Source organism: Loxodonta africana, chromosome X, assembly GCF_030014295.1.
Source record: "Loxodonta africana isolate mLoxAfr1 chromosome X, mLoxAfr1.hap2, whole genome shotgun sequence".
NCBI lineage: Eukaryota > Metazoa > Chordata > Mammalia > Proboscidea > Elephantidae > Loxodonta > Loxodonta africana.
Window position 1 is genome coordinate 89025659 of NC_087369.1, and position 26378 is coordinate 89052036.

Below are 26378 nucleotides of genomic sequence, written 5' to 3' on the forward strand. Positions count from 1 at the left end.
ATAGGGTCGCCATCAGCTGGAACCGAGTAGATAGCACCTAACAACAACAACAACACAATGTCAGTTTTAATTTCATGTATTCCATTTCCCTTTTTGTTCATTTATGTTCATATTTTTACATAATTATAATATTAATACACAAATAATTTTTAAATGGGTATATTTTATTATATGTATACCTCAATAAAGTTGAATAAGAATTAAAAACCCTTTGTACACATACTGTTTTATTCTGCTTTATTTTATTTAATAATAAATATTTTCCAGTTTTGCTAAATGTTTTTATTTTAATGGTGCATAATTTATCAAACTTGTATGCCACAATTAACCTAATCATCCCCCTGTTCTTGGAAATTTGGACTATTTCTAATATTTCAATATTGTCAGTAATACTATAGTAAGCACCTTTGAGGTTTTCGGTGCTTTCTTTTGTTATTTCTTAGGGTAAATTTCCAACTGTGAGATTAATGAGTCAACATTTATAATCCTTGCTAAGTATGAAGGCATTATCTTACTTTAGCTTTTCTAGGATAAGGAAGAAGTAGAGAATATTATTTTACTTTAAAAAAGTGAGATAAAATAAGTACTTGCCATGATTTGTTTTTCCAATATAAAAAGCCAATTTTGTCTCCAACCCCCTTTACCTTAAAAAGAAAAAAAAAGATAGTCGTTTTCATTTTCATTTGTCTTTAAATTAGCTAAGGTATTTGAAACTATTGGCTAACACCTGTCTAAGGAGAAAACAGGTCCTTCAGTAAGGTCTCTCTTTATTTTCCTGCTAGTAGTTTTTTAGTAACCCCTAGTATTCATATGTAATCAGCCATTCTTCACTCTATGAATTTTCATAATCAAATACTGAGGTTATAAAGTCTTTGTGGACTCAGAGAGATTTTGAGTTAAGCCAACCCCTCAACAATGTTACTTAATGTAATTGATTTATTTCTGAAATTTTAATATTTTTCTTTTTTCACTGTATTTAAAATGCTCTTCTTTTTTTGCTCTTCCTGTATTAGATGAGCTGTGTGGGTTGATAGCCATTGCGGATACAGTGAAGCCTGAAGCAGAATTGGCTGTCCATATTCTGAAATCTATGGGCTTAGAAGTAGTTCTGATGACTGGAGACAACAGTAAAACAGCTAAATCTATTGCTTCTCAGGTAATTGATTTACTTAGTTACTGGAATGAGGGTGTGTAGTAACTTCTAATTCTTCATATACATTTTCTTTTTTTCCTTCAGACTCTATAAGAGTTCATATTACCTATTATTTTTATCATCATTGAGTAGCTGTAGCTGGTTCCTTAAAGAGGAATTGACTTGTCATGCCGGAAGGTCTTTGGACTTTGTACGTTACTTAGTAAAGGCTATTTGCCTAGTTCATGGGTTGCTAAGTGACACTGTACACAGTTTCTATTGATGCTTCCTTTGAAATGTTGCTCATATGCTTCCCTAAGTACTGTCAGCCTAAACCAGGCTTTAATAATCTCATGCCTAAAACATCACGATAGCTTCATGCACTTCCCCCACTAGCCCACCGTGAACAACACTGAGGGAACAATTTTTCTAATGTATTGGTTTGGCATACCATTTTTCTGCTACTGACTTCCAAATTTGCCTTACTTCCAAAACTTTTATATGATTATTTTCTACTTTGGAATGTTGTTTCCTCTCTTCTTTAATATCAGTCACATGTGAATACATTCGTGTATAAAAAAATACAGAAGGATATAAAGTAAAAAGTTTAAGACATCCACCTAGAACAACAGAGGAAGAAGGAGAGTCAAGAATAAGAAGAGGATATGGAATGTGTGGCTAATTACCTCCTTTGCCATGAGGCTAGAACTGGATGTTGCCTGGCTACCATTACTGAACATTTTGATCAAAGATTCCATAGAAGAATCCTGATCAAATGGGGGAAAATGTAGAACGGAATTTCAAGATCTCATGGTCTCTAGACTTTCTTGAGCCATGGAGGGTGGATGAACCCCTGAAACTATTGCCCCAAGATAATCTTTAAATCTTAAACCAAAAATATCATTTGAACCCTGTTTCTGTTGAGTCGATTTTGACTCATAATGACACTATAAGGCAGAATAGAACTGCCCCATAGGGTTTTCTAGGCTATAATCTTTACGGGAGCAAATTGCCAGGTCTTATCTCCCTTGGAGCCATTGGGTGGGTTCAAATCATCGACCTTTTGGTTAGCAGCTGAGTGTTTAACTATGTGCTGCTGCGGCTCTTTAAAATCCTTTGAAGCCATCTTAAAACCAATGAATAGTTTATTTAGCTTAACTAGTAACAAAGGTCTGCCTTGAATATTATTCTCTTTTAAGATCTGTCTATATGGGATCAAATTGACAACAGCAACTCAAAAGATTAGATAGGAATCTTAGGGAGCTGTGAGTTTATGTCAATGAGAGAGGAACAACTTGGAAAAGGAGGGTGAAAATGGTTCCACAATTGGAAGAATGTAATCAGTGTCACTGAATTGTACATGTAAAAACTGTTGAATTGGTGTATGTTTTGCTGTGTGTATTCTCAACACCAATAGCAAAATAAATAAAATTTAGAAGAAAAAAAGGGCAAAGGCATATGAGATTGATCACACTAGCTTTTATGAGTCTTGAGTTTTAGGCCTACACTCAGAGGTATGTACTGGTCCTCATAAAAATATCACCAGCCATAATAAAGGCCAAGTACTACATTTTTTACTTTCCTTTTTCATCAGGTTGTTTCTGTAATTCTGAAAAATGCCTTTTTTCTAATTTAAGACTTTAAAAAATATAGTCATAGAGTGTATTAGTGTAAATTAAAGGTCATGAGTCCAACTGCCTCATTTTAGAGGAAGAGAAACTAGGTTCAATAGAGGTGAAGGACTTTACCCAGAAAGCTTGTGATAGTTGCAGCTCTTGTTGTTAGCTGTGGTCCAGTTGACCCCCAACTCATGGTGACCCCATGCACAATGAGATCTGACCATTGTGATCCACTGGGTTTTCATTGACTGATTTTTCAGAAGTAGTTCTCCAGGTCTTTCTTCCAGATTTAGCTCTATTGAGGATCTTATTTAAACTAAAAGACCTAATATAACAGAATTTTATTGTTTTTAGATCTTAAATTCACTTACCTTCCTCTTGGTGTACCAGTTTTCCCCTTCCCCTTTTCACCCAACAGACATATATGTACTCTCTCACTCTATGCATTGCCATTCAGATGGACAAGTGACACAAGCATAAACTAGTCAGCACCCTGCAGTCCTTTGACCACAGTAATTGGTTCAGAAATGGATACATGACCCAATCAGAACAAAGGAGACAGATTTTTTTTTGCTAGTAATACTGAGACAAAGACTTTTTCCATTTACTCTTTCCATAGGGCTGAAATACAAGGACGTAAGAACTGCAGATGTTGTAGCTGTCACAAAAGGTCAAGCTATGTAAGAATGAAACCAATACAAAGAGGAGAGGAAAAAAAGAATATATATTCTGAATCCCTTTATCGGGGTATTCCTGAAGCTAGCTTGAGCTCTTGAGTTTTAGATGCATTGGGCCAGCAAATTCCCTTTCCTCCAAAAAAAAAAAAAAAAATCTAACAGTATGCCTTAGAGTTTTTTCCATGCTGAACATACAATGTTATTTTTTTTTTTTACATTGCTGCATGGAATTCCATAATATGGATGTATCATAATTTGTTTAACCATACCCCTGAAGATGAGCATTTAGGTGGTTTTAAAATTTTTGTTGTTACAAACAAGGCAATAATGAACATCCTTAGATATACATCTTTTTGTACATGTATAAGTATGTCCAAAGTATAGCTAGAAGAGGAATTACTGGGCCAAAGGATATGCACAGTTTGATAGATGCTGCCAAATACCCTACAAAAGCACATTACCAGTTTACACACCCATTAACAGTGTATAAGAGAGCTCATTTCTCCACATCTAAAAAATTTGGATATCTGATGGGTGAAAATGATGGCTCATTATTGTTAAGCATGTTTCAGATACACAGTAGTATTTCTTGCCATGAATTAAATTTATTTTTCCTCATGTAGGTTGGCATTACCAAGGTGTTTGCTGAAGTTTTACCTTCCCACAAGGTTGCTAAGGTGAAACAACTTCAAGAGGAGGGGAAACGGGTAGCAATGGTAGGAGATGGAATAAATGACTCCCCAGCTTTGGCAATGGCTAATGTTGGAATTGCCATTGGCACAGGCACAGATGTAGCCATTGAAGCAGCCGACGTGGTTTTGATAAGGGTGAGTTCTGTGGCCTTTTTTTTAACCTGTCATCTTTTATTGGACACTAGTTCTCAATTAGGGTGTGAAAGGACAGTTCTCAAGAGGGAAGGGGTGCCGGGGCAAAAGCATCCCCAGCCAGGAATGCAGACGGCATCCTTTCCACTGGCTCCTCTCAGTGGTACTTACGTAACCGCTTATGTTTGAGTTCCTTGTAAGAAAGGCAGTAGTTGAAAACCACATAATTTCCAGTATCATGGAAACCCCAGCAATGCTCCCCTCCTTCACATTGACATACTTGTTGTAATACTGGTCATAACCTCTCTGAAATACTCCCACAGTGCCACTTGGAGTGAAGCCCTATATCAGTATCCAACTGGGCAGCTCCCCGATTTTGACATCCATGAGTTTCTTCTCCTTCAGTGGTATGACAGACACCATCTTGGAGTACTGGGTATCTGCTGTGCCGGGTTGTATGAGTGCGGCTTAACATTTGAGAAACTATTTGTATTAGAGTTCTCTAGAGAAATAATCAGTAGGATAGACAGAGAGACAGACAGACAGACATAGAGTGATTTAAGGAAGTGTCTCATGCAATTATGGGGGCTGACAAGTCCAAAATCTGTAGGTAAGGGGGCAAGCTGAAAACTCCGGCAATCTTGAGTCAGAAATCCATAGGCCAGGCAGTAGATTTGAAACTTAAGCAGGATATCTGGGTTACAGACTTAACGCAGAATTCCTTTTCCTCGGGAAACCTCAGTTTTTACTGTTAAGGCCTTTTGCTGATTGAGTGAGGCCCACCCACATTATCGAGAGTAATCTCCTTTACTTACAGTCAATTGATTATAAATGCTAATTAAATCAACAAAATACCTTCATAGCAGCATCTAGAATAGTGTTTGACCAAGCAACTGGGTACCATAGTCTAGCCAAGTTGACACATAAAATTAATCATCACAGTTCACCCCTTGTCAATTTGTCACCCATCCAAATCTTTTTAAACCATACTTAATCTCCAAATAAAGACAATGACAAAGTCATAATTTTGCCTAACATAACTATCCTGTGTACAACCAAAAATGCACTAACCTTTTCCCAGGGAGGATGCAAAGTCCTTGGGTGATGTTCACTCTTGTCTTTGATATCCTGTAACTTAAATACTATGAGGTAAAGTTAATACATCTTATATGATAAGTAAGAGAATAAGAGAGGGAAGAAAACAGGTATTTGCTACACATAAATATTCATAACAAAATAAGGAAGAAAAATTCATTCCAATAACAGTCCCCATGTTTGCAACTGGTCTTGTGGTCATAGCTGGTATTTATAATTACTTCCTTCTACTATCCGTTCCATTTTCCCTTTGCCCTCAGCATGCACTTCAGATGGTCGTGGTTCTTTGCCTGGTGGGGTGACCCAACCCTTCATTCCTGAAGGGTCTAGGCCATTAGTAGTCCTGCCTGAATTGGGTTTTTGTAGTTTTCTATTGATTTTAATCACAGGGTATGGCAGTGCTAAAAGGTGCTCTAAGGGATCTCCTGTATTCCAGACATACTCTTCTTAACCTCCATTGTGTAGTGACAGTCCAATTTCCCTTGGTAATCAGAAACAATTATACCAGCCAGTATAGTAACTCCCCTCTTTGCTTGTTGATTCAGAGGCATGAAGAGCCCAAAGTGGCCAGATGGCAGTCTTGACTTCCAGTTCAGTGGAGTTATTGTTGTGTGTCCTGGTGGAAGTATTCCTGTCTTTAGAATTAAGACCTCTAAATCAGCAGAGCATGTGGGGAGAGGAAGCTGAAATTTTGCAAGTGATCACTAGGGGTAATAGAGAATGGTGCCACTCCTATTTCTATCATTTGATTCCTGGACCCATGAATCCTAGCTATGGGAGAAATAGCACCATATATTGGACGCTGATTTAGAGCATATACTGCCTCCTGGAGAACACTGCCCCAGCCCTGCAAGGTATTGCCACCTATGACGTGTTATAACTTTGTCTTCAAAAGGCCATTCCACTGTTCTATCAAGCCAGTTGCTTTGGGATAAGAAACATGCTAAGACTAATGAATTCTATTACTATGAGCTCAGTGCCGCACTTCATTTGTTGGAAGTGAGTTACTTTATCAGAGGCAATGCTGTGTGGAATAACGTGGTGGATAACGCACTCTGTAAGTTCATGGATGGTAGTTTGGGCAGAAGCATTGCGTGCAAATCCACATCCAGAGTAAGTGTCCATTCTAGTAAGAACAAAATGTTGCCCTTTCCATTGTGGAAGCAGTCCAACGTGATCAACTTGTCACCGGCCTGCTGGCCGATCACCCCAGGAATGGTGCCATATTGGGGACTCGGTGTTGGTGTCTGCAGCTGGCAGATTGGGCACTCAGCATGGCTGTAGCCAGGCTGGCCTTGGTGAGTGGAAATCCACATTGCTAAAAACCCAAAAACCCATTACTGTTGAGTCAACTCTGACTCATAGTGACCCTATAGGACATAGTAGAAATGCCCCATAGGGTTTCCAAGGAGCACCTGGTGGGTTCGAACTGTCGACCTTTTGGTTAGCAGCAGTAGCACTTAACCACTACGCCACCAGGGTTTCCATCCACACCGATAAGCCCATGCGTAACTTCCATCCCTGCCACGTGGCCACTTTGTTCATGAGGCCATTTGGCAATGACAGGAATCATGGGAAAGAGGCTGACTGGTGTCCACAGAATGCGTTACACTATCTACTTGATTTTTAAAATCTTGTTCTGTTGAGGTTACCCTTTGGTAAACATACGCATGGAACATAAATATCTTCACATTTTTGCCCACTGTGAGATGTCCTGTCCATATACCTCTTACCCAGATTCCCTTGTCACCAATTTTCCAATCATATTCCTTCCAAGTCCTTGACCATCCAGCCAATCCATTGGAAGAAGCACATGAATCGGTTTATAATACACTTCTCACCACTTTTCCTAAGCAAAATGAACAACCAAGTGTACTGCCAGAAGTTCTGCCCACTGAGAGGATTTCCCTTCATTACCATCCTTCAGCGATGTCCCAGAAAGGCTGTAATACTACAGCTGTCCATTTTTGAATGGTGCCTGCATATCATGCAAAACTGCACTGCTATCGAGTCAATTATGACTCATAGCGACCCTAGGACAGAGGAGAATTACCTCATAGGGTTTCCAAGGCTGTAAATCTTCATGAAAGCAGGCTGCCACACCTTTCTTCCGTGGTGCCGCTGGTGGGTTCAAACTACTGACCTTCCAGTTAGCAGCTGAGTGCTTTAACCCCTGTGCCACGAGGGATTCTTGCATACCATGCAGAATCATCTCTAAACCAGGCATGAGTTTTCTCCTCCTCAGTCACCTGATCGGAGGGAACTCCCCATGAGGCTATATGTGTAGGCTGGGAGAGAGAAGGTAATGTAGTGGTTGTAGGGACCATAAGCACTTGGGCTACTTCCTCATATAACTTACTTGTGCCTTCATGCCTGCTTGAGCTTGATCTAATGTATATGATTTCCAGTTGATGATGGAATGCTGCTCTACATGCCCACCCTTATGGCTTTGTGAATCAGGCAGCAAACACCCAGTTCATGATGGTCAGCTCAGGTCACATGATAATGTGGCCCATGGTTAAGTAGTCAGCCTTTACTAAGGCCCAGTAGCAAGCTAAAAGCTGTTTCTCAAAAGGAGAGTAGTTATCTTCAGAGGATGGCAGGGCTTTGCTCCAAAATCCTAAGGGTCTGTGTTGTGATTCACCAATAGAGGCCTGCCAAAGGCTCTAAACAGCATCTCTTTCTGCCACCGACGCTTCATGCACCATTGGTTATGCTGGAACCTATGGCTCAAATGGCAGAGCAGCTTATGTGGCAGCCTGGACCTAGAGCAGAGCTTTCTCTTCTTCTGGTCCCCACTCAAAACTAGCAGCTTTTTGGATCACTCATGGACTGGAGTAGCACACCCAGAAGAGGAATAGGTTGCCTCCAAAATCCAAAGGTGCCCACTAGGCATGGTACCTCCTTTTTAGATGTGGGAGAGGCCAGATGCAGCAACTTATACTTCACCTTAGAAGGTATATCCTTACATGCCCCATACTATTGGACCCCTAGAAATTTCACTGAGGTGGAAGGCCCTGAATTTTTGTTGGGTTAATTTCACACACTCTGACTTACAAATGTCTTACCAATAAATCTAGAATATTTGCTACTTCTTGCTCAGTAGGTCCAATCAGCATACTGTTATCAATATAATGGATCAGTGTGATGTTTTTTGGAAGGGAAAGACAATCAAGGTCCCTGTAGACTAAATTATGACATAGGGATTCATATGGAGAGTTGATATATATCCCTGAGGTAGGACCAAAAAAACACATTGCCATCGAGTCGTTTCTGACTCATAGTGACCCTGTAGGATAGAGTAGAACTGCATCATAGAGTTTCCAATGAGCACCTCGTGGATTCGAACTGCCAACCTTTTAGTTAGCAGCCGTAGTGCTTAACCACTGCACCACCAGGGTTTCCTGAGGTAGGACAATGATGGTATATTGCTGGCCTTTCCACCTGAAGGCACACTGCTTCTGGTGGTCGTTACTAACAGATATCGAGAAAAAAGCATTTGCTAGATCAGTAGCTGTGTGCTAGGCACCAAGATATGTGTTAATTTGGCCAAGTAATGAAACTACATCTGGAATAGCAGATGCATTGGAATCACTACCTGGTTAAGTTTACTATAATCCACTGTCATTCTCCTAGATCTATGTTCTGCATGGCCAAATAGGCTAGTTGAATGGGGATGTAGGAATCACCACCCCAACATCCTTCAAGTCCTTGATGGTAGCACTAAGCTCTACAGTCCCTCCAAGAATGCAGTATTGCTTTTGATTTACCATTTTCCTAGGTGAGACAGTTCTAGTATCTTCCACTTGGCCTTTTCTGCTGTAATAGCCCTCACTCCATAGGTCAAGAAACCAATGTGGGGATTCTGTCAGTTGTTGAGTATATGTATTCCAATCATGCATTCTGGAACTGGGGAAATAACCACAAAATAGGTTTGGAGACCTTCTGGGCCTGCTGCGAAATGGGCCTGAACTAAAACTCAGTCAATCACCTGAGTTCCAATGGCCCCTACTCTGACTGGTGGACCACAGTGAGATTTTGAATCTCCTGAAATTGTGTTCAGTGTCTAGTAATCCCCCAAAAGTCTAGTATTTCCTTTCCCCCAGTGCACAGTCATCCTGGTAGAAGGCCATAGGTCTCTTTGAAGAAGACTGGGAGAAGGATTAGCAGTATAAAATTTTGGCATGTGTCTTAGTCATCTAGTGCTGCTATAACAGAAATACCACAAGTGGATGGCTTTAACAAAGAGAAATTTATTTTCTCACAGTCTAGTGGGCTAAAACTCCAAGTTCAGGGCATCAGCTCTAGGGGAAGGCTTTCTCTCTCTGTTGGTGCTGGAGGAACGTCCTTCTCATCCATCTTCACCTAGACTAGGAGCTTCTTCATGCAGGAACCTTGGCTCCAAAGGACACCCTCTTCTCCCCATGCTTCTTTCTTGGTGGTATGAGGTCCCCACTCTCTGCTTGCTTCCCTTTCCTTTTATCTCTTGTAAGATAAAAGATGATGCAGGCCTCACTCCAGGGAAACTCCCTGTACATTGGATCAGGGATGTGACCTTAGTAAGGGTGTTACAATCCCGCCCACCCTCATCCTCTTTGACATAAAATTACAATCACAAAATGAAGGACAACCACACAATACTGGGAATCATGGCCTAATCAAGTTGACACACACTTTTGGGGGATACAGTTCAGTCCATGACAGCATGTAATGGGGTTCTTCCTCAAGGGACCTGGCTTCCCCTTTATTGTAGGGATTGTGAGTCTGTGAACTGGCTGAAGTCTGGGAATTGATTGAGGAGCCATGGCTCTCTGTTTTGGTGATTCAAGCTGGACCTCTGTTAACTTGACCTAAAATCTTTCACTTATACAGATCAAGTAAGATTTTACTATATGGCTCATGTATTTTTCCTTCAGGGACACCATGATCAACTAGCTAACACCATAGGTCTCTGCAAGTGGAATTATTCTGAATACTGCTTTAACTCCACTGTTAATTATGGTAATCACACCCACATTGTCTTCAGTGATTAAGTGCTGCCTCTTGGCTCCTGCTACCCCATTGAATTTAGGTTTCCCAATGCAGTGACAGTGGCTCCCACTTTAATATCTGACTTGCAGAGAAGTGCAACCATAGAGCTCTCCAAGGATGCTGGGACTTCCCTCACAAATTTATTCCTCACAGCTGTGTTAAAGGTGTGTCCTCTGGACCTCCTGAGGTGGTGAGCAGGTTGTACATAGTAAATCCACTCTAACATGCCAGTCTCCTTAAGCCTTTGGATACCTATGTCTAGAGTACCAAGTCAGTTCTAGCATTTCAGCTTCAATTAGTGCAGCTCACCTTTTGGTTTATGTTTCAGCCAACCAGCCAACTAATTAGAGACCTTTCTATCCCTCAAGCTACAACATTGACTCCAATATCTCTACTTAGGGGACCTAAATCAATAAATTCAATCTGTCCCAACTTTTTGGCCCTTCCACCATCATCCCACATCTTTAATATCCATTCCTACATGTATTCTCCAGGCTTCTGTCTGTATAGTATAGTGGCACACTACACTGTCTGTATACATTTGAAAAATCATGTATTTCTTTTGAGCATAGCACACCTCCTCATGGGTCACAGTTTGTACCTCACTTTTCAAGGCGTGCTGGGACGTGAGTTCAGTTATAGGTCTAGAAGAAAAGATGGGTGGCGAAGGGTGGTTCAGTAGTGTTGGAAGGCAAATACCTCAGGGGAGGCAATTACAGGTTCCTCAGGCAATGCCAGGTTAATTTTCTCAGATGTGTGGAAGGGCTACTTCTACTGGTAAGGAATACTCAGCATAGTGTAGGTGTTCAGTGTCTTCAGCTTCACCAGTATCTGCCCATATGTCCCCATTCAGATTTTCAGGATCCAGTTTTTGCTGGACTAAGTGGGGGAAAGAAATGCCCTCACTTTAACATCAGGTACCCTGCATGGCTGGGAATTTAATTGGAGTTTTAATCCAGCCACTCTTTAGATTAGACTCTAAGTTTGGTTTTCAGTAAACCTTAGCTCTGTGGCTACAGGACTTAAGATTTTCTTTCAAGGAACACATAAAAGCTTTTATTTATGGAGCGCTTGAGCTGGGAATTTGAAGTCCTGAGCTCATCCTTTCCTTTCTGCACTGTCTAGTGAAATTCGGAGCAACCAGCCTATCTCCATTATACTTATCAGTTTGACAAAAAAGTTGTAAGGTATCAAATACACTGTCACCCAGAACCTTGTAAGTATTTGATTAGGACTATCCAATGATAATATTTTGTACATCATGTCATGGACTATCGGTGCCCTCTTAACTATTGGAAATAAAGTGATTAGTGTCTTTAAATCTAATAACATTAGAAAACCAATTCCAGACCCCCCAGAACTAATTCAGAAAACTCATCCTTAAGATTCTTTTCCTGTAGAACCACTCTAGGCACCTAATATGTAATTAGGGTTGTTCAGAGAAACAGAACCAATGGGACCACTCTTGCTATATATGTGTGTGTGTGTGTGTGTGTGTGTATTGTGTCTGTGTATAGTATATGGAAAGTTTTATTAATTACCTCCTGATTTTCTGTATATATATCTATACAAAAAAACCCCACTGCCGTCGAGTTGATTCCTCTCAGTGACTCCATAGGGTTTTCAAGGCTCTAAATCTCTATGGAAGCAGACTGCCACATCTTTTTCCCACGGAGCGGCTGGTGGTTTGGAACTTCCTGCCTTTTGGTTAGCAGGTGATTTTTTTAACCTCTGTGCCAATAGGACTCCATATATATATATGCACACATACATACATGTATGTATATATAGTACATAGAAAGTATTACTAATTACTTCCTGATTTTCTGTATGTATATATATGTGTATACACACACACATGCATGCATGCATAGAGAAAATAGGGAGGTAATTAGTGTGTGTGTATATATATATATATATATAAAGGAATTGGCTCACACGGTTCTGGAGGCTACAAGTCCAAAATCCTTAGGCTGGGCAGCAGGTTGGAAAATCCTGCAGTCTTGAGTCTGAGATCCATAGGTCAGGTGGCAGGTGGGAAACTTAGGTAGGATATCTTACAGTCTTAATGCAGAATTCCTTCTCTTGGAAACTTCAGATTTTGCTTTTAATACCAACTGATTGAATGAGGCTTATCCACATTATTGAGGGTAATCCTTGCTTAAAGTCAACTGATTATAAATGTTAATCAAATGTAAATACCCTCATAGCAGCATCTAGACTAGTGTTTGACCAAACAACTGGGCCCCATAACCTAGCCAAGATGACACATAAAATTAAGCATCACACTTCCCCACATAGTCAGTGATAGTGTTGTAAGGTATATCAAGCATATTCTGTCCTTTTAATTCCCATGCTCTCAACCATTAAGGATGTGAGAATTTGGCATGGGAGTACAGAAAGTCTTACTGATTACCTCCTGATTTTCTCAATCCAACTGAACAAATGTGAACTACAAGCTCCTAAAGGAATAGTGGAAACCCTGGTGGTATAGTGATTAAGTGCTATGGCTGCTAACCAATAGGTCGGCAGTTCGAATCCACCAGGTGCTTCTTGGAAACTCTATGGGACAGTTCTACTCTGTCCTGTAGGGTCTCTATGAGTTGAAATTGACTCGATGGTAGGTTTTTTTTAAAGGAATAGTGGAGTCCCTGGGTAGTGTAAACTGTTAATGCACTTGGTTGTTAACTGAAAGGTTGCAAGTTTGAGTCTACCCAGAGGCCACCTGAGAAGAAAGTCCTAGTGATCTACTTCTGAAAATTCAGCCATTGAAAACTCTGTGGAGCGCAGTTCTAGTCTCACACACATGGGGTCGCCATGAGTTAGAATTGACTCAACTAAAACTGGTAAAAGTGAATAATAAAATTTAGAGATGTATTTACAATAAAATTATCTTCAACAAATATTAGCTGAGGTTATTTTAATGGTATTTCACTTCTGTCCCAGCATACAACTCTAAAAGTGTTTTCAAAATCCTGAGAAAAATTCCTGAAAATGCTGATTCAAATATTTAGCAATATCTGAGACTTATAGTTAATTTGTCTATTATCTCGAGTTGCACATAATCATTAACCAGTTAAGTTAGAGTCTCTTACTAACATCAGAAATATTTCTGTTCTCAGAATGATCTTCTGGATGTAGTGGCAAGTATTGACTTATCAAGAAAGACAGTCAAGAGGATTCGGATAAATTTTGTCTTTGCTCTAATTTATAATCTGGTTGGAATTCCCATAGCTGCGGGTACGTGACTGGTAAACAGTGTTGTCTTTTTCTTCTGAAGTCATTAGAGACCTATCACATTTGAACTTATAGCCTTGTGCTTAATTTTTGTATATATCCTCTTTGTATGATGAAAGAGAATGTTAAAATGAATAATTCTAATTTTCAATTGGAATGAACATTGCTGACATGTGTAAGAATGTTCACAGCAACATTCTATTAGTGAAAAATTGGCAACGCTTATCTCCATCAACAAAAGGATAAAATGTTGAAAAATATTAAAAAGGAAGTATTTTTATTTTATATATGTGTTTTGTATATATATGGTTTATTTATTTCCATATATATGGTAATCTCTGTATAGTATTATATGCTGTAACTAATCCAGATTTGTTTCCTAGGAGTTTTTATGCCCATTGGTTTGGTTTTGCAGCCCTGGATGGGATCCGCTGCAATGGCTGCTTCATCTGTTTCAGTAGTACTTTCTTCTCTCTTCCTTAAACTGTAAGTATGATGGCTTCCTCAAGTTTGTATTTTATATTTCTTTTATAATTTGCAGTCTGTCTTGGTAGGTTATATTCTTATATTAATCAATGATAAGCCCAAGCCTTTCCTAATAATAAATGTTAGTTATGTAGTTGTCACCTTATATAGTTTATACATAGCAACCACAAGCACTGAGTAGGGTAAAATCTAGTACATTGGCTATGTGAAGTAGGATCTCATTTGACTCAACACAATTTCTCGCCACTTTTCTAGCAGAGATCACCTCAGTATACTATCATACCAGGTTAATTTACTTCTGTAATTAAAAAAAAATTATTGTGGTTAAATATATATAACAAAAAGTTTGCCATTCTAACCACTTTCAAGTGCACAATTCAGCGACATTAATTGCTTTCACCAAGTTGTGCTACAATCACCACTATCCATTTCCAAATTTTTTTCATCGCCCCAGATGCAAACTTAGTACCCCTTCAGCAATAACTTCCCATTTCTCCCTTCCCACAGCCCCTAGTAACCACCAATAAACTTTTGTCCCTTTGCAATTGCCCATTTCAGATATTTCATATAAGTGGAGTCATACAATATTTGTCCTTTTGTGTCTGACTTATTTTACACAGCATAGAAAAAAAAAATTTTTTAATGTTGTCTAGGTTCATACATGTTATAGCACGTATCAGGACTTCATTTCTCTTTATGGTTGAGTAATAGTCCATTGTATGTATATACCACATTTTGTTTATTGATTCATCTATTGATGGATACTTGGGTTGTTTCCACCTTTTGGCTACTGTGTATAGTGCATTGGCTGTGCAAGTATCTATTTGAGTCCTTGCTTTCAATTCTTCTAGGTATATACTAGCAGTGGAATTACTAGGGCAGCCCTGGTGGTACAGTGGTTAAGTGCTTGGCTGCTAACCAAAAGGTTGACAGTTTGAACCCACCAGCCGCTCCATGGGAGAAAGATGTGGAAGTCTGCTTCCATAAAGATTACAGCCTTGGAAACCCTGTGGGGAAGTTCTACTCTGTCCTGTAGGGTCACTATGAATCAGAATTGACTTGATAGCAGCAAGCTTGGTGTATTTTTTTATGGTAATTCTGTGTTTAACTTTTTGAGGATATGCCAAATTGTTTTTCTACTTCTTTCATTTTTTAATGTAACAAGCATCTAGTTCACACTTAGTTACTACAAGCTAGTGTACTTTTGCATCTGTCCAGGTATAGGAAACCAACTTACGAGAATTATGAACTGCATACCCGGAACCAGATAGGACGGAAGAGTCCTTCAGAAATCAGTGTTCATGTTGGAATAGATGACACCTCAAGAAGTTCTCCTCAACTGGGATTGCTGGACCGGATTGTTAATTACAGTAGAGCTTCCATAAACTCACTACTGTCTGATAAACGCTCCCTAAACAGCATTGTTATCAGTGAACCTGACAAGCACTCACTCCTGGTGGAAGAATTCAGGGAAGATGACACTGCATTGTAAAAGGGTAGAGAGAGTACCACTAGCTTAACTTGTTATGCACTGACAGAGCATTCATGAAGTCATCTTACCTTTTCAAAATGTTATGGAAAGATTTTATGTTGTTCATGCTCTTGTATTAGGAGTTCTATTTGAGTTACATTTGTCTAATGACAAAAATATCTTTTTCAGGACATCAGCTCTGAACCTAGCTTTATTTAAAGTGAGTTTCCAGTATTTTTTGTTTTCACTAGCAACAGATAAGGTAGAGCAGTGAGGTTTACAATAGGTATCCAATTAAAGACTGCTGAATTGCTCCTGAAGTGATAGATTTTTTTTAATTTGACCAGAAGAAGAAAAGGAGAAAAGTCCAAAGAGGATGATTAAAATTTTGAATATTTGAGAACATGAACTTGAGATTCTTGAGCCCTATCCTGCCAGACTGGGGAGCAATGACTTCGAAAGCACTGTTTAAAGCATCTAGTTTTAGAAAGGAAACAGTAAAAAGTGTTTGAAAATAAACGTGCCTTATTTATTCCAGGCTTTCTTTCTCCTTCATTCCCCCAGTATCTTTGTCCTTGCATTTGCTTTCTTAGATGCTCCAGTATATTTCCTTTGACTGTCTTCTTTTGAGTGAGTCAGGTTTGGATGGTTCTTCATATTTAAAATTAACTCATAAATTTTCAATATTTTGTCCCCCCCCCTTTTTTTTTACCTTGTAGCTCAAAGGTCTTTAAGGATCTGTAGGGTTCCCTGCCTCCCACCTTTCTCTTGTAAAAAATATTATAAAGTTCTTCCTTCAACCTTTCTAGTTGTCTGTGAGCTTTCAATTCACTCCTGCCGAGTTCAGCTATAAGAAGTTGTTTTTAGTGTAGTCTATTTACCAGCCTCAGTCCAGAAACTTAAAAAAAAAAATTGAGCCTCTTCTGGAATTGATATTTTCAAAGATTAACACTACCATCTTTAACATATACGGGTCATATAATATTACTAGCACAGTGGTTAAGAGCTTGGCTGCTAACCAAAAGGTCGGCAGTTCGAATCTACCAGCTGCTCCTTGGAAACCCTATGGGGCTATTCTACTCTTTCCTGTAGGGTCGCTATGAGTCGGAATTGACTTGACAGCAACGGGTTTTTTGGATTCACTACTTTGAGTTGTTTTGGAAAGAATACAAACCCTTACTTGAGTATATATAATTTAATAGATTTTAATTATCTTTTTTTTAGTGTTTCAGATAACCTCTTGAAGAGACTAAAATGATATTGCACAAAGCTGCTTTTACCAAAAAAATACAAGAAATTATAATACAGAAATTAAAATTCCTCTAGAGTGATACCTTTTAGACAGATCTATACTTTTCTCTGGTTTAAAATATTTGCACTTAATAGTTAGTGTGGTTGGCAAATTTAGGAGCTTGTTCCCTCTGTTATATGAATTTAGAAATTCCCCCTGGGAATTAATACACTGATCAAAGGTCTGATTCTTGTATCACTATTTAAATTTCCTTGTTAATTGCAGGGTGGAATTACATATGCAGAAAATGAAAATGAAGAGAACTCATAAGGAAACTCCTAGCATTTTGTTCCTATTGCCGTATGTAAAGCTGCTAGCACAGTACCTGGCAGCTTTGTACTCAGTTAATGTTCTTTTCTCCTTTTGAGGTCAGTAATAAATGTAAAAAATCATTTTTGTAGAGCAGGGTCTAAAATCAAGTAGGGGTTGAGGAATAGGGTTCTTCCTCTCCTATCCACTTTCTCTCTAACACACACAAAATGTTTACAACAGTGTTCCATGCTGTCTTTTCAGATTTGGAAAAGTTCTAATTTTTTCTCACCTGTCTTAAAGAGTAAACTGAAATTTGTGATGAAGGTGCTATCAGTCTACAAAGGCAAACCCATTTCAATGAAATATGAATGAGTTTGTATGTCTAGGCTCATTTTTAAGCCAATGCCCTATGCCATCTTCTCTGCTCCCAGTTTGAGTTTTAATATTTGTTTCTTATTTTAATTCCAGCAACCCATCATACCAAAACTTGTTTCTTCTAGAAGAAACAGCTGATATGACAATTGAATGATAGACTTTTCTCAACTCCAGAGCCAAAATGAAAAAAGAAGCATCCCTCTCTCTTTTTTTTTTTAATCAGTTGAACATAGCCAGCTACTATTTTTATTATCAATATTATTGTGTGTGTTTGAGTCTTCCTCTTGGCCCCACATGCATGTCGAAGGACTGGGAGAAATAGTCTATAGTCTGGGAATAATCAAGGATATAAATTTCAGTCCTTACTGTAAGAACAGGAAACATGCTGTTTAGAAAGAGTCATTTTTAAAGCATCTATAGCCACATTTCAATTTTCTACAAGTCTCTTTTGTAATCCTGAACTCCCATTAGCTTCAGAGAGAAGCTGTATTCACTGGACAGAGAGGTATCTATGTAGAGAATCAAAAACATTGCTCTCAGTTAGTGACTAGCTTACTAGTAACCATTTACTTACTAGTGTGTGTGTATTCACATACATGCATATATATATATATCACGAAACAAAAGGCAAATGGATTTATGTTTGAATTTGATATTTGAATATTTGAAGTTCTTTATTTTACTCTTCTGTGTTCACTCAGCAACTATGCCCTCAGTCTGAAGATAACAAGGACAATTTGATATCCAGTGCTGGTTCAAACTCAACCATGGGGCACCTTTTATCTTAGATAGCCAAAGATGCCTTTTGAGTTTCAAATATTAAAACACAACTAAAGTATTTAGTGTTGTAGAATAGAGACGAAAAATATTGTTATCAGTTGTGAAAATAGAAATATAAACTTTCCTAGCTTAATGTCAACATTTTGAAATGTTAAATTGTTGCCTTGTGAACAAAGTATTTTATGTTGTGCTTTGGCTTTTTAAAAATTATTCTTTGTTCAGATGTAAAGAATTGTTAAAATAGCACTGTAGACAAGATGTTCCCCAAAATTTAAGTGTGCATATCTTTTCTGTACACAGTTTAAAATCAAGAGTGTATGTTAGAGAAAAATCTTCCATTACTTGTGGATCTTGCTTTACATTGATTTTTCTTAATATTTATTTTACTCTATTTTGTTATTTTCTTTGGATGAGGCATCTGATTACTGGTTATTTTAATAAGAATAAAAACATCCCTGGAATTGCTCCATTTTTTTGTTTGTTTTATTTTTTTTCTATATTTAAAAAAGTATTATTTTGCCAAATACAAAAAGATAGACTCGTGCCAAATTATTATCTATTTTTACACTAACTTTCTCCAGTCCCCCAATCTGGTATGAGTAGCCAGGTAAAGCACAAAGCATGAATGATTGTTCTTCAATTTAGTTTAGTTTTAGCTTCTTAAATGACATTGATAATAAATGCCTTTTGTAGCCAAAACCAGATGTCTCAACCTTATGTTTTTAGATAAAGAAATGTTTAATTAAACATTGTTTGGTCCCCAAAAGAGTAGTGGACAATATTGTGCAGCATTCATCTACTGTAGTTAAGATACTCAGTAGTTCGTTTTTCCATAAGCGTGTTATTGATCGTATTTCTGCCAATGATGTGCCTCCAACTTTATAATTATAGTGTTGTAAAAAAATCTTGTCAGTTTCTCTTTTGTTAAATCATCCATCCCCTCTGTCAGTATTTCCAAACTGGTTGTATTTTTAGTTTAGTCCCTCCCCCACCAACAATTAATCTAATATGGGGTAGGGTTGGAGGCAGTACCACACATTCCACCAGGGTGGGAAGGACAAAATCTATTTTTCTCCAGATACCAGTCCGCCTGCCATATCATTTAGTGAGGATGAGAAATAAAGGAATATAATTGTCCTCCTTTTGTTTGTAATTTCTAATACATTCTTGATAGTGTGTTTAAATACCCAAAATGAGCTAAACAGAGAAAGGAGCTTTTCTTGCCTTTGGGGAGCCCTATATGGTGTGTTCTCGGATCCCACCAACAATACACTCTCATGCCAAACACTCCTTTGAATTAAGGATTATAAATTTATTTTAATGATGAAAAACTAGTTTTTATTTCCCCCCAAGTTCTTGGGATTACTCAAGGTGATAAAATAAGATTGAAAATAGGAGCATAGAATAAAATCCCTGGGCATTCACTCACCTGGCCAGCCTCCCTTTTCTATTGGTGTTCTGACTAGCCTCAGAGAAGGACATGCAGTGATGGCAATATCCCAGGTGAGTTTTCAAAACCTTCCAGCAAAAAACAAAACAAGGACGGAGCCAACATGGTGCTATAGGCAGAAACACCATGCTGTCTCTGCAGCAAGGACCAAAAAAAGCTAAGTAAAACGGATACAAATGTTAGTCCTGGAACCCTAAGCATCAAATGAAAGGATAAAGAACTAGATCAAGCACCGAATGGAAGAAGAAACTGACAGAGAACAGAGAAAGAGGAGAGTTCTGGAGTGAAGGTTCCCTGCTAGCTAACACGGCAGAGCTTTGCTGTCTTTGAGCACAGCCACCAACGACCCCTAACGGGAAGTATGCGAAGGCAAATTCACAGAGCCCCCAACAGGAGACAGAGCACCTGGTAACTAGAGATACAGGCTTTCCCACTCCTCACCCTTCTGCCTTGTGTGCTGCCTGTGCCGCTTTCCAATGGGCCATGGTCGCTTACTTCTGCCCTGGGAAGGCCCCACCTTCACCGACTGGCTCCCTCAGTGCCATATTTTTTTGGTTTTGTTTTTTGTTCCTCTTTCCCTTCCTTCTTTTCTCCCACCCACCTTGCCCCATGTGCTGCCCCCACTCCTTATCAATGGGTTGTGCCACACCGCTTGGGTGGTGAACCACCAGCACACCACCTCCCTGGGTCTGCCCTGCCCTCACTGGCCAGCTCCCTCAGTGCCATATATTTTTATCTTTCCCTTTCTCCCTTTTCCTTCTCCCTCCCACTTAAGCTCTGCACTACCTCTGCTTCCTGACAGGCCATGCCACGCTGCCTGGTGAGAAACACCAGCTCACTGCCACCTCATTTCCACCCTGGCCCATTGGCCAGTTCCCTCAGTGCCATTTTTTTGTTTATACACTCTTTCCCTTTCTTCCTTTCTTCCAGTCACTGAGCCCCATAAACTGACCCCGCCCCTTCTCAATGGGCTGTGCTACACTGCTTGGCTAGAGAGCCACCAGCACTCAGCCTCCTCACGTCTGCCCGGCCTCCACCTGCCCACTCCAGCTGTGCCACATTTTTGTTAATTTATTTTTATTTCTTTTTCATTTTTTGCTTCTGTTCCTCTCTTCTTTCTCTTCTTTGACTTAGCTCCACACATCAAATCCTCTCCCTTCCCTCCTGCCTCTCTGCAACACACACCCAGCGCCATGCCACAGAGTGGCAAATACACAGAACTTTGGACCCCCAGGCCCCAACCCATGCCACCCCCTGGTGCTGATCTGAGTACCACTCCCCTGAGTGGCACCAGTGTAGACCCCTGGATACCGCCATGCTACCAGCCAGCTCCATCCCACTGAACTCTGTGCCCTGGAGTGGCACCACTGGGGACCCCTGGACCCTGCTCTGCTCTGTGCTGCTCCACAGCCCTCCCCACCAAGCACTGCACCCCCGAGCGGGATCAGTATGAACTACCTACCCCACCCACTGCCATCCCCAGGCCTTGCCCTGCTGAGTGCCACAAACCTGAGCAGTGCCATGCGGACTTACAGACACTACCCTGCCTTGCTGCCCCAGGCCCGCCCTCTCAGCCCCAGCTCATGCTGCAAACTACCCATTCCTGCCCCACCTGCCATGTTGGATCTGCCCTGCTGCACCATAGCTGAGCCGCCAGCCCTGCCCACCTGGACAAGGTGGTGAGAAAACAGACAAGCAAGCAACAAAACACACCCAGCCTGCCCACCTGGGCATAACCAAATAAAACAGCAGGATGAAACAAACCTACAATCAATAAAAGAAGAAAATAATTCCTGAGTGTCTCGGAGACAGAAGACAATATCAAAACATGTACAAAAACAGGACAGGATAGCTCCAGTAAACAAAAAATAGCAGATGACCTTCCAGTAGAAGAAAAGGCACAGAAACTACCTGATAGGGAAATTAAAAGTGTAATATTCAAGGCTCTCCAAGACATTAGGAAAGAGATGAAGGAAAACAGACAAAACTAGGGAAAAAAATAGAAAAAATCAGGGAAAATACAGACAAAATCAGGGAAAACACAGACAAAACAATGGAAGAATCCAGAAAAATGATACTAGAACAAAATCTCAAAGAACTAGAAATCATATAAAAACAGCAATTAGAAATCCAAAACACAAAAAACAAGATTTCAGAAATGGGCAGCAAAATAGAAATTTTCAGGAGCAAATTTGAAACAATGGAAGACAATCAGCAAAATTGAAGACAAATCCTTGGATACCACTTTGTGAGGAAAAATCAGAAAAAAAAATGAAGAAAATCTGAGAAGTATGTGGGATAAAATCAAGAGCAAAAATTTGCATGTAATCAGAGTTCCAGGAAAGGGGGAGAAGACAGAAAACACAGAATCATTGAAGATTTGCTGAGAGAAAACTTCCCTAATATCCAGAAAGATGAAAAAGTGACCATCCAGGAAGCTCAATGAACCCCATATAAGATAGACCCCAAAAGAAATCACCAAGCCATATCATAACCACACTTGCTCAAACCAAAGACAAAGAATTCTGAGATCAACTTGAGAAAAAGAAAAGTCATTTACAAAGGGGGAACAATAAGACTAAGCTCTGATTACTTAGCAGAAACCATGCAGGCAGGAAGGCAATGGGATGATACATATAAAACCTTGAAAGAAAAAACTGCCAGTCAAAAATAACTTTATCCTGCAAAATTCTCACTGAAATATGATGGAGAAATTAGGACATTTCCAGACAAACAGAAATTAAGGGAATATGTAAAAACCAAACCAAATTTACAAGAATTATTAAAGGTAGTCCTTTGGTTACAGAACTAGCAACATCAGACAACGACCTGAATCTAGGACATGGGACAGCATCAATATCAACCTAAGTAATGAACTCTCAAGAATAAAACAAAACTAGAAGACTTAGAGTTGTGATGAGTCGGAATCGACTCGACGGCAGTGGGCTTGGTTTTTGGCTAGAAGACTTACAACAGGGAACCAGAGACAATCTGTAAATGACAACATCAGAATAATAAAAGGGGGAAATAAATGGTGTAGGTATAGAACTTTCAAATGGAGAAGTCAAGGTGATATCAAGTAATAAAAGACTGGTTCAATTTAGGAAATTGGGAGTAAATTTCAAGGTAACCACAAAGAAAGTCAAACCTACTCATCAAAATAAAGAAGAAAAACATAAAGTCTCAGTAAACACAAAATCTACAAAAAGAAAAAAACCTCAAACAAAAGGAATTTCGCACAGGAGAGTAAAAGGAACAAAGAAAATGTCAGCACCACAAGAAAAAAAAAAAGCACTACAAAATGATAGCAATAAACTCACACCTGAATGTAAATGGCTTAAATGCACCCATAAAGAGACAGAAAGTGACAGAATGGATAAAAAAAATGACCCATCAATGTGCTGTCTACAGGAGACACACCATAGACACAAAGACATAAATATAATAAAAATCAAAGCATGGAAAAAAATATATTAAGAAACAGCAACCAAAAAAGTCTTAGCTAAAATAGACTTTAAGACAAAATCCACCATAAAAGACAAGTAAGGGTATTATATAATGATTAAAGGTATAATCTGCCATGATGGCTGTCATGGATTGAATTGTGTCCCCCCAGAATATGTGTCAACTTGGTTAGACCACAATTCCCAGTACTGCGTGTGGTGGTCCTCCATTTTGTGATTTCCCTATGTGTTATAAATCATAATCTCTGCCTGTGGTTAAAGAGGATTAGGGTGGGATGAAACATCCTTGCTCAGGTCACATCCCTGACCCAATGTAAAGGGAGTTTCCCTGGGGTGTGGCCTGCACCACCTTTTGTCTTACAAGACATAAAAGGAAAGAGAAGTAAGCAGAGAGTTGGGGACCTCACGCCACCAAGATAGTAGTGCCAGGAGCAGGGTGCATCCTTTGGACCTGCGTTCCTGTGCGAAGAAGCTCCTAGTCCAGGGGAAGATTGATGACAAGGAACTTTCTTCAGAGCTGACAGAGAATGCCTTCCCCTGGAGGTGATGCCCTGAATTTGGACTTGTAGCCTACTAGACTGTGAGAGAATAAATTTGTCTTTGTTAAGGCCATCCACTTGTAGTATTTCTGTTACAGCAGCACTAGATGACTAAAACAACGGCATAGCCATAATAAATATCTATGCACACAATGACAGGGCTCCAAAATACATAAAACAAACTCTAAGAGCACTGAAAGAGAATGGGAAAAAATTTTGACTATGACATATCCAACAAGGATCTAATCTCTAAAATCTAGAGGAAAATTCAATACCTCTATAAAAAAAGACAATCCGATTAAAAAATGGGCAAAGGATATGAACATGCACGTCACCAAAGAAGACATTCAGGTGAATAACAGAGACATGAGGAAATGTTCGTGATCATTAGCCATTAGAGAAATGCAAAACTACAATCAGATACCATCTCACTCCCACATCACTGTCACAAGTAAAACACACACACACACAAAATAACAAATGTTGGAGAGGCTGTGGGGGACTGGAAGTCATGCACTGCTGGTGGGAATGCAAAATGATACAACCATTTTGGATAACGATATGGCACTTCCTTAAAAAGTTAAAAAAAAAAACTTTTTAAAAAGTTAGAGATAGAAATATCATATGATCCAGCAATCCCACTCCTAGGAATATATCCTAGAGAAATAAGAGCCGTCACACAAATAGACATATACATATTCATTGCAGCATTATTCACAATAGCAAAAAAGATGGAAACAACCTAAGTGCTCATCAACAGATGAATGGATAAATAAACTATGGTATGTACACACAATGGGATACTATGCAATGATAAAGAACAATGATGATTCTGAGAAGCATCTCACAACATGGATGAATCTGGCAGGCATTATGCTGAGTGAAACAAGTCAATCAAAAGGACAAATACTGTATGAGACCACTATTATAAAAACCCATGGAAAGGTTTGCACACAGAGAGAACAATCTTCGATGGTTATGAGGAAAGGGAGGGGTGGTATCTTAGTCATCTAGTGCTGCTGTAACAGAAATACCACAAGTGGATGGCTTTAACAAACAGAAATTTGTTCTCTCGCAGTCTAGTAGGCTACAAGTCCAAATTCAGGGCATCAGTTCCAGGGGAAGGCTTTCTCTCTCTGTCAGCTCTGGAGGAAGATCCTTGTCATCAATCTTCCCCTGGACTAGGAGCTTCTCTGCACAGGAACCTCAGGTCCAAATGACACGCTCTCCTCCCGGCACTGCTTTCTTGGTGGTATGAGGTCCTCCACTCTCTTGTTTGCTTCTTTTTTCTTTTATCTCTTGTAAGATAAAAGGTGGTGCAGGCCACACCCCTGGGAAACTCCCTTTACATTGGATCAGGGATGTGATCTGAGCAAGGGTGTTATATCCCGCCCTAATTCTTTTTAACCACAGGCAGAGATTACGATTTATAACACATAGGGAAATCACAAAATGGAGTGCAGCCACACAGTATTGGGAATCATGGCCTAATCAAGTTAACACATATTTTTGAGCTACACAATTAAATCCATTACAGGTGGGGAGACAAAACACTAACTAGACAATAGATAAAAGGTAACTTTGGTGAAGGGTATGACAGTACACAACACTGGGGAATCAGCACAGCTTGATTAGGGCAAACTCATAGAAGCTTCGCAGACACATCCAAATTCCCTGATGGACCGAGCTACTGGCCTGAGGGCTGGGGACCATGGTCTCGAGGGACATCTAGCTCATTTGGTATAACATAGTTTATAAAAAAAATTTTGTACATCCTACTTTGATGAGTAGTGTCTGAGGTCTTAAAAGCTTGTGTGCAGCCATATAAGATACTTCGTGGGTCCCACCCCAACTGAAGCAAGGGAGAATGAAGAAAACAAAGACAGATACCAAAACAAGGCAAGAACACCACAAAAAAAAAATACAGGCCATTATCTGTCATGAATATAGATGTAAAAATAAAATTCTAGCCAATAGAATTTAGCATCATATAAAAAAATACACCCCGACCAAGTAGGATTGATACCAGGTATGCAAGGATGGTTCAACATTAGAAAATCAATCAACGTACTCCACCACATAAATAAAAGGAAAGAAAAGAATCACATGATCATCTCAATCATCGCAGAAAAGGCATCTGACAAAGTCCAACAACAATTCCTGAAAAAAACTCTCAATAAAATAGGTATAGAAGGAAAATTTCTCAACATAATAAAGGACATCTATGCAAAACCAACAGCCAACATCATTCTCAATGGAGAGGCTGAGAACATTTCCCCCCAGAACAGGAACAAGACAAGGATGCCCTTTATCACCACTCCTATTTAACATTCTGTTGGAAGTCCTAGCTAGAGCAATAAGGGAAGAAACAGAAATAAAGGGCATCCAAATTTGTAATGAAGAAGCTAAACTCTCTATTTGTGGATGATATGATACTATGCTTAGAAAATCCAAAAGACTCCGTGAGAAAACTACTAGAATTAATAGAAAGACTCAGCAGATTAGCAGGATACAAGATCAACATGTAAAAATCAGTTGGGAGGTGGGGCCAAGATGGCGGAATAGACAGACGCGTCCCGCGAGCCCTCTTACAACAAAGACCCGAGAAAACAAGTGAAATGAGTATATTTATAACAAGCTAGGAGCCCTGAACAT

At 39.4% G+C, this 26378-nt stretch overlaps 1 protein-coding gene and 1 pseudogene across 5 annotated transcripts in view; one reads left to right on the plus strand and one right to left on the minus strand.

Annotated features, from left to right (window-relative positions):
• ATP7A (ATPase copper transporting alpha) overlaps positions 1-18739 on the plus strand; it is a 212110-nt gene extending 193371 nt beyond the window's left edge. For all 5 annotated transcript variants that reach the window (XM_064278581.1, XM_064278577.1, XM_064278578.1 and 2 more), the window contains 5 exons: positions 1014-1156; positions 4052-4255; positions 13501-13618; positions 13999-14101; positions 15320-18739. In XM_064278581.1, coding sequence (XP_064134651.1) covers positions 1014-1156; positions 4052-4255; positions 13501-13618; positions 13999-14101; positions 15320-15593 — 842 coding nt within the window. In that variant the 3' untranslated portion in view covers positions 15594-18739. The remainder of the gene's footprint in view (positions 1-1013; positions 1157-4051; positions 4256-13500; positions 13619-13998; positions 14102-15319) is intronic.
• LOC135228964 (ATP synthase subunit f, mitochondrial-like) lies at positions 1565-22235 on the minus strand (annotated as a pseudogene).
• Positions 22236-26378: the final 4143 nt, after the last annotated feature.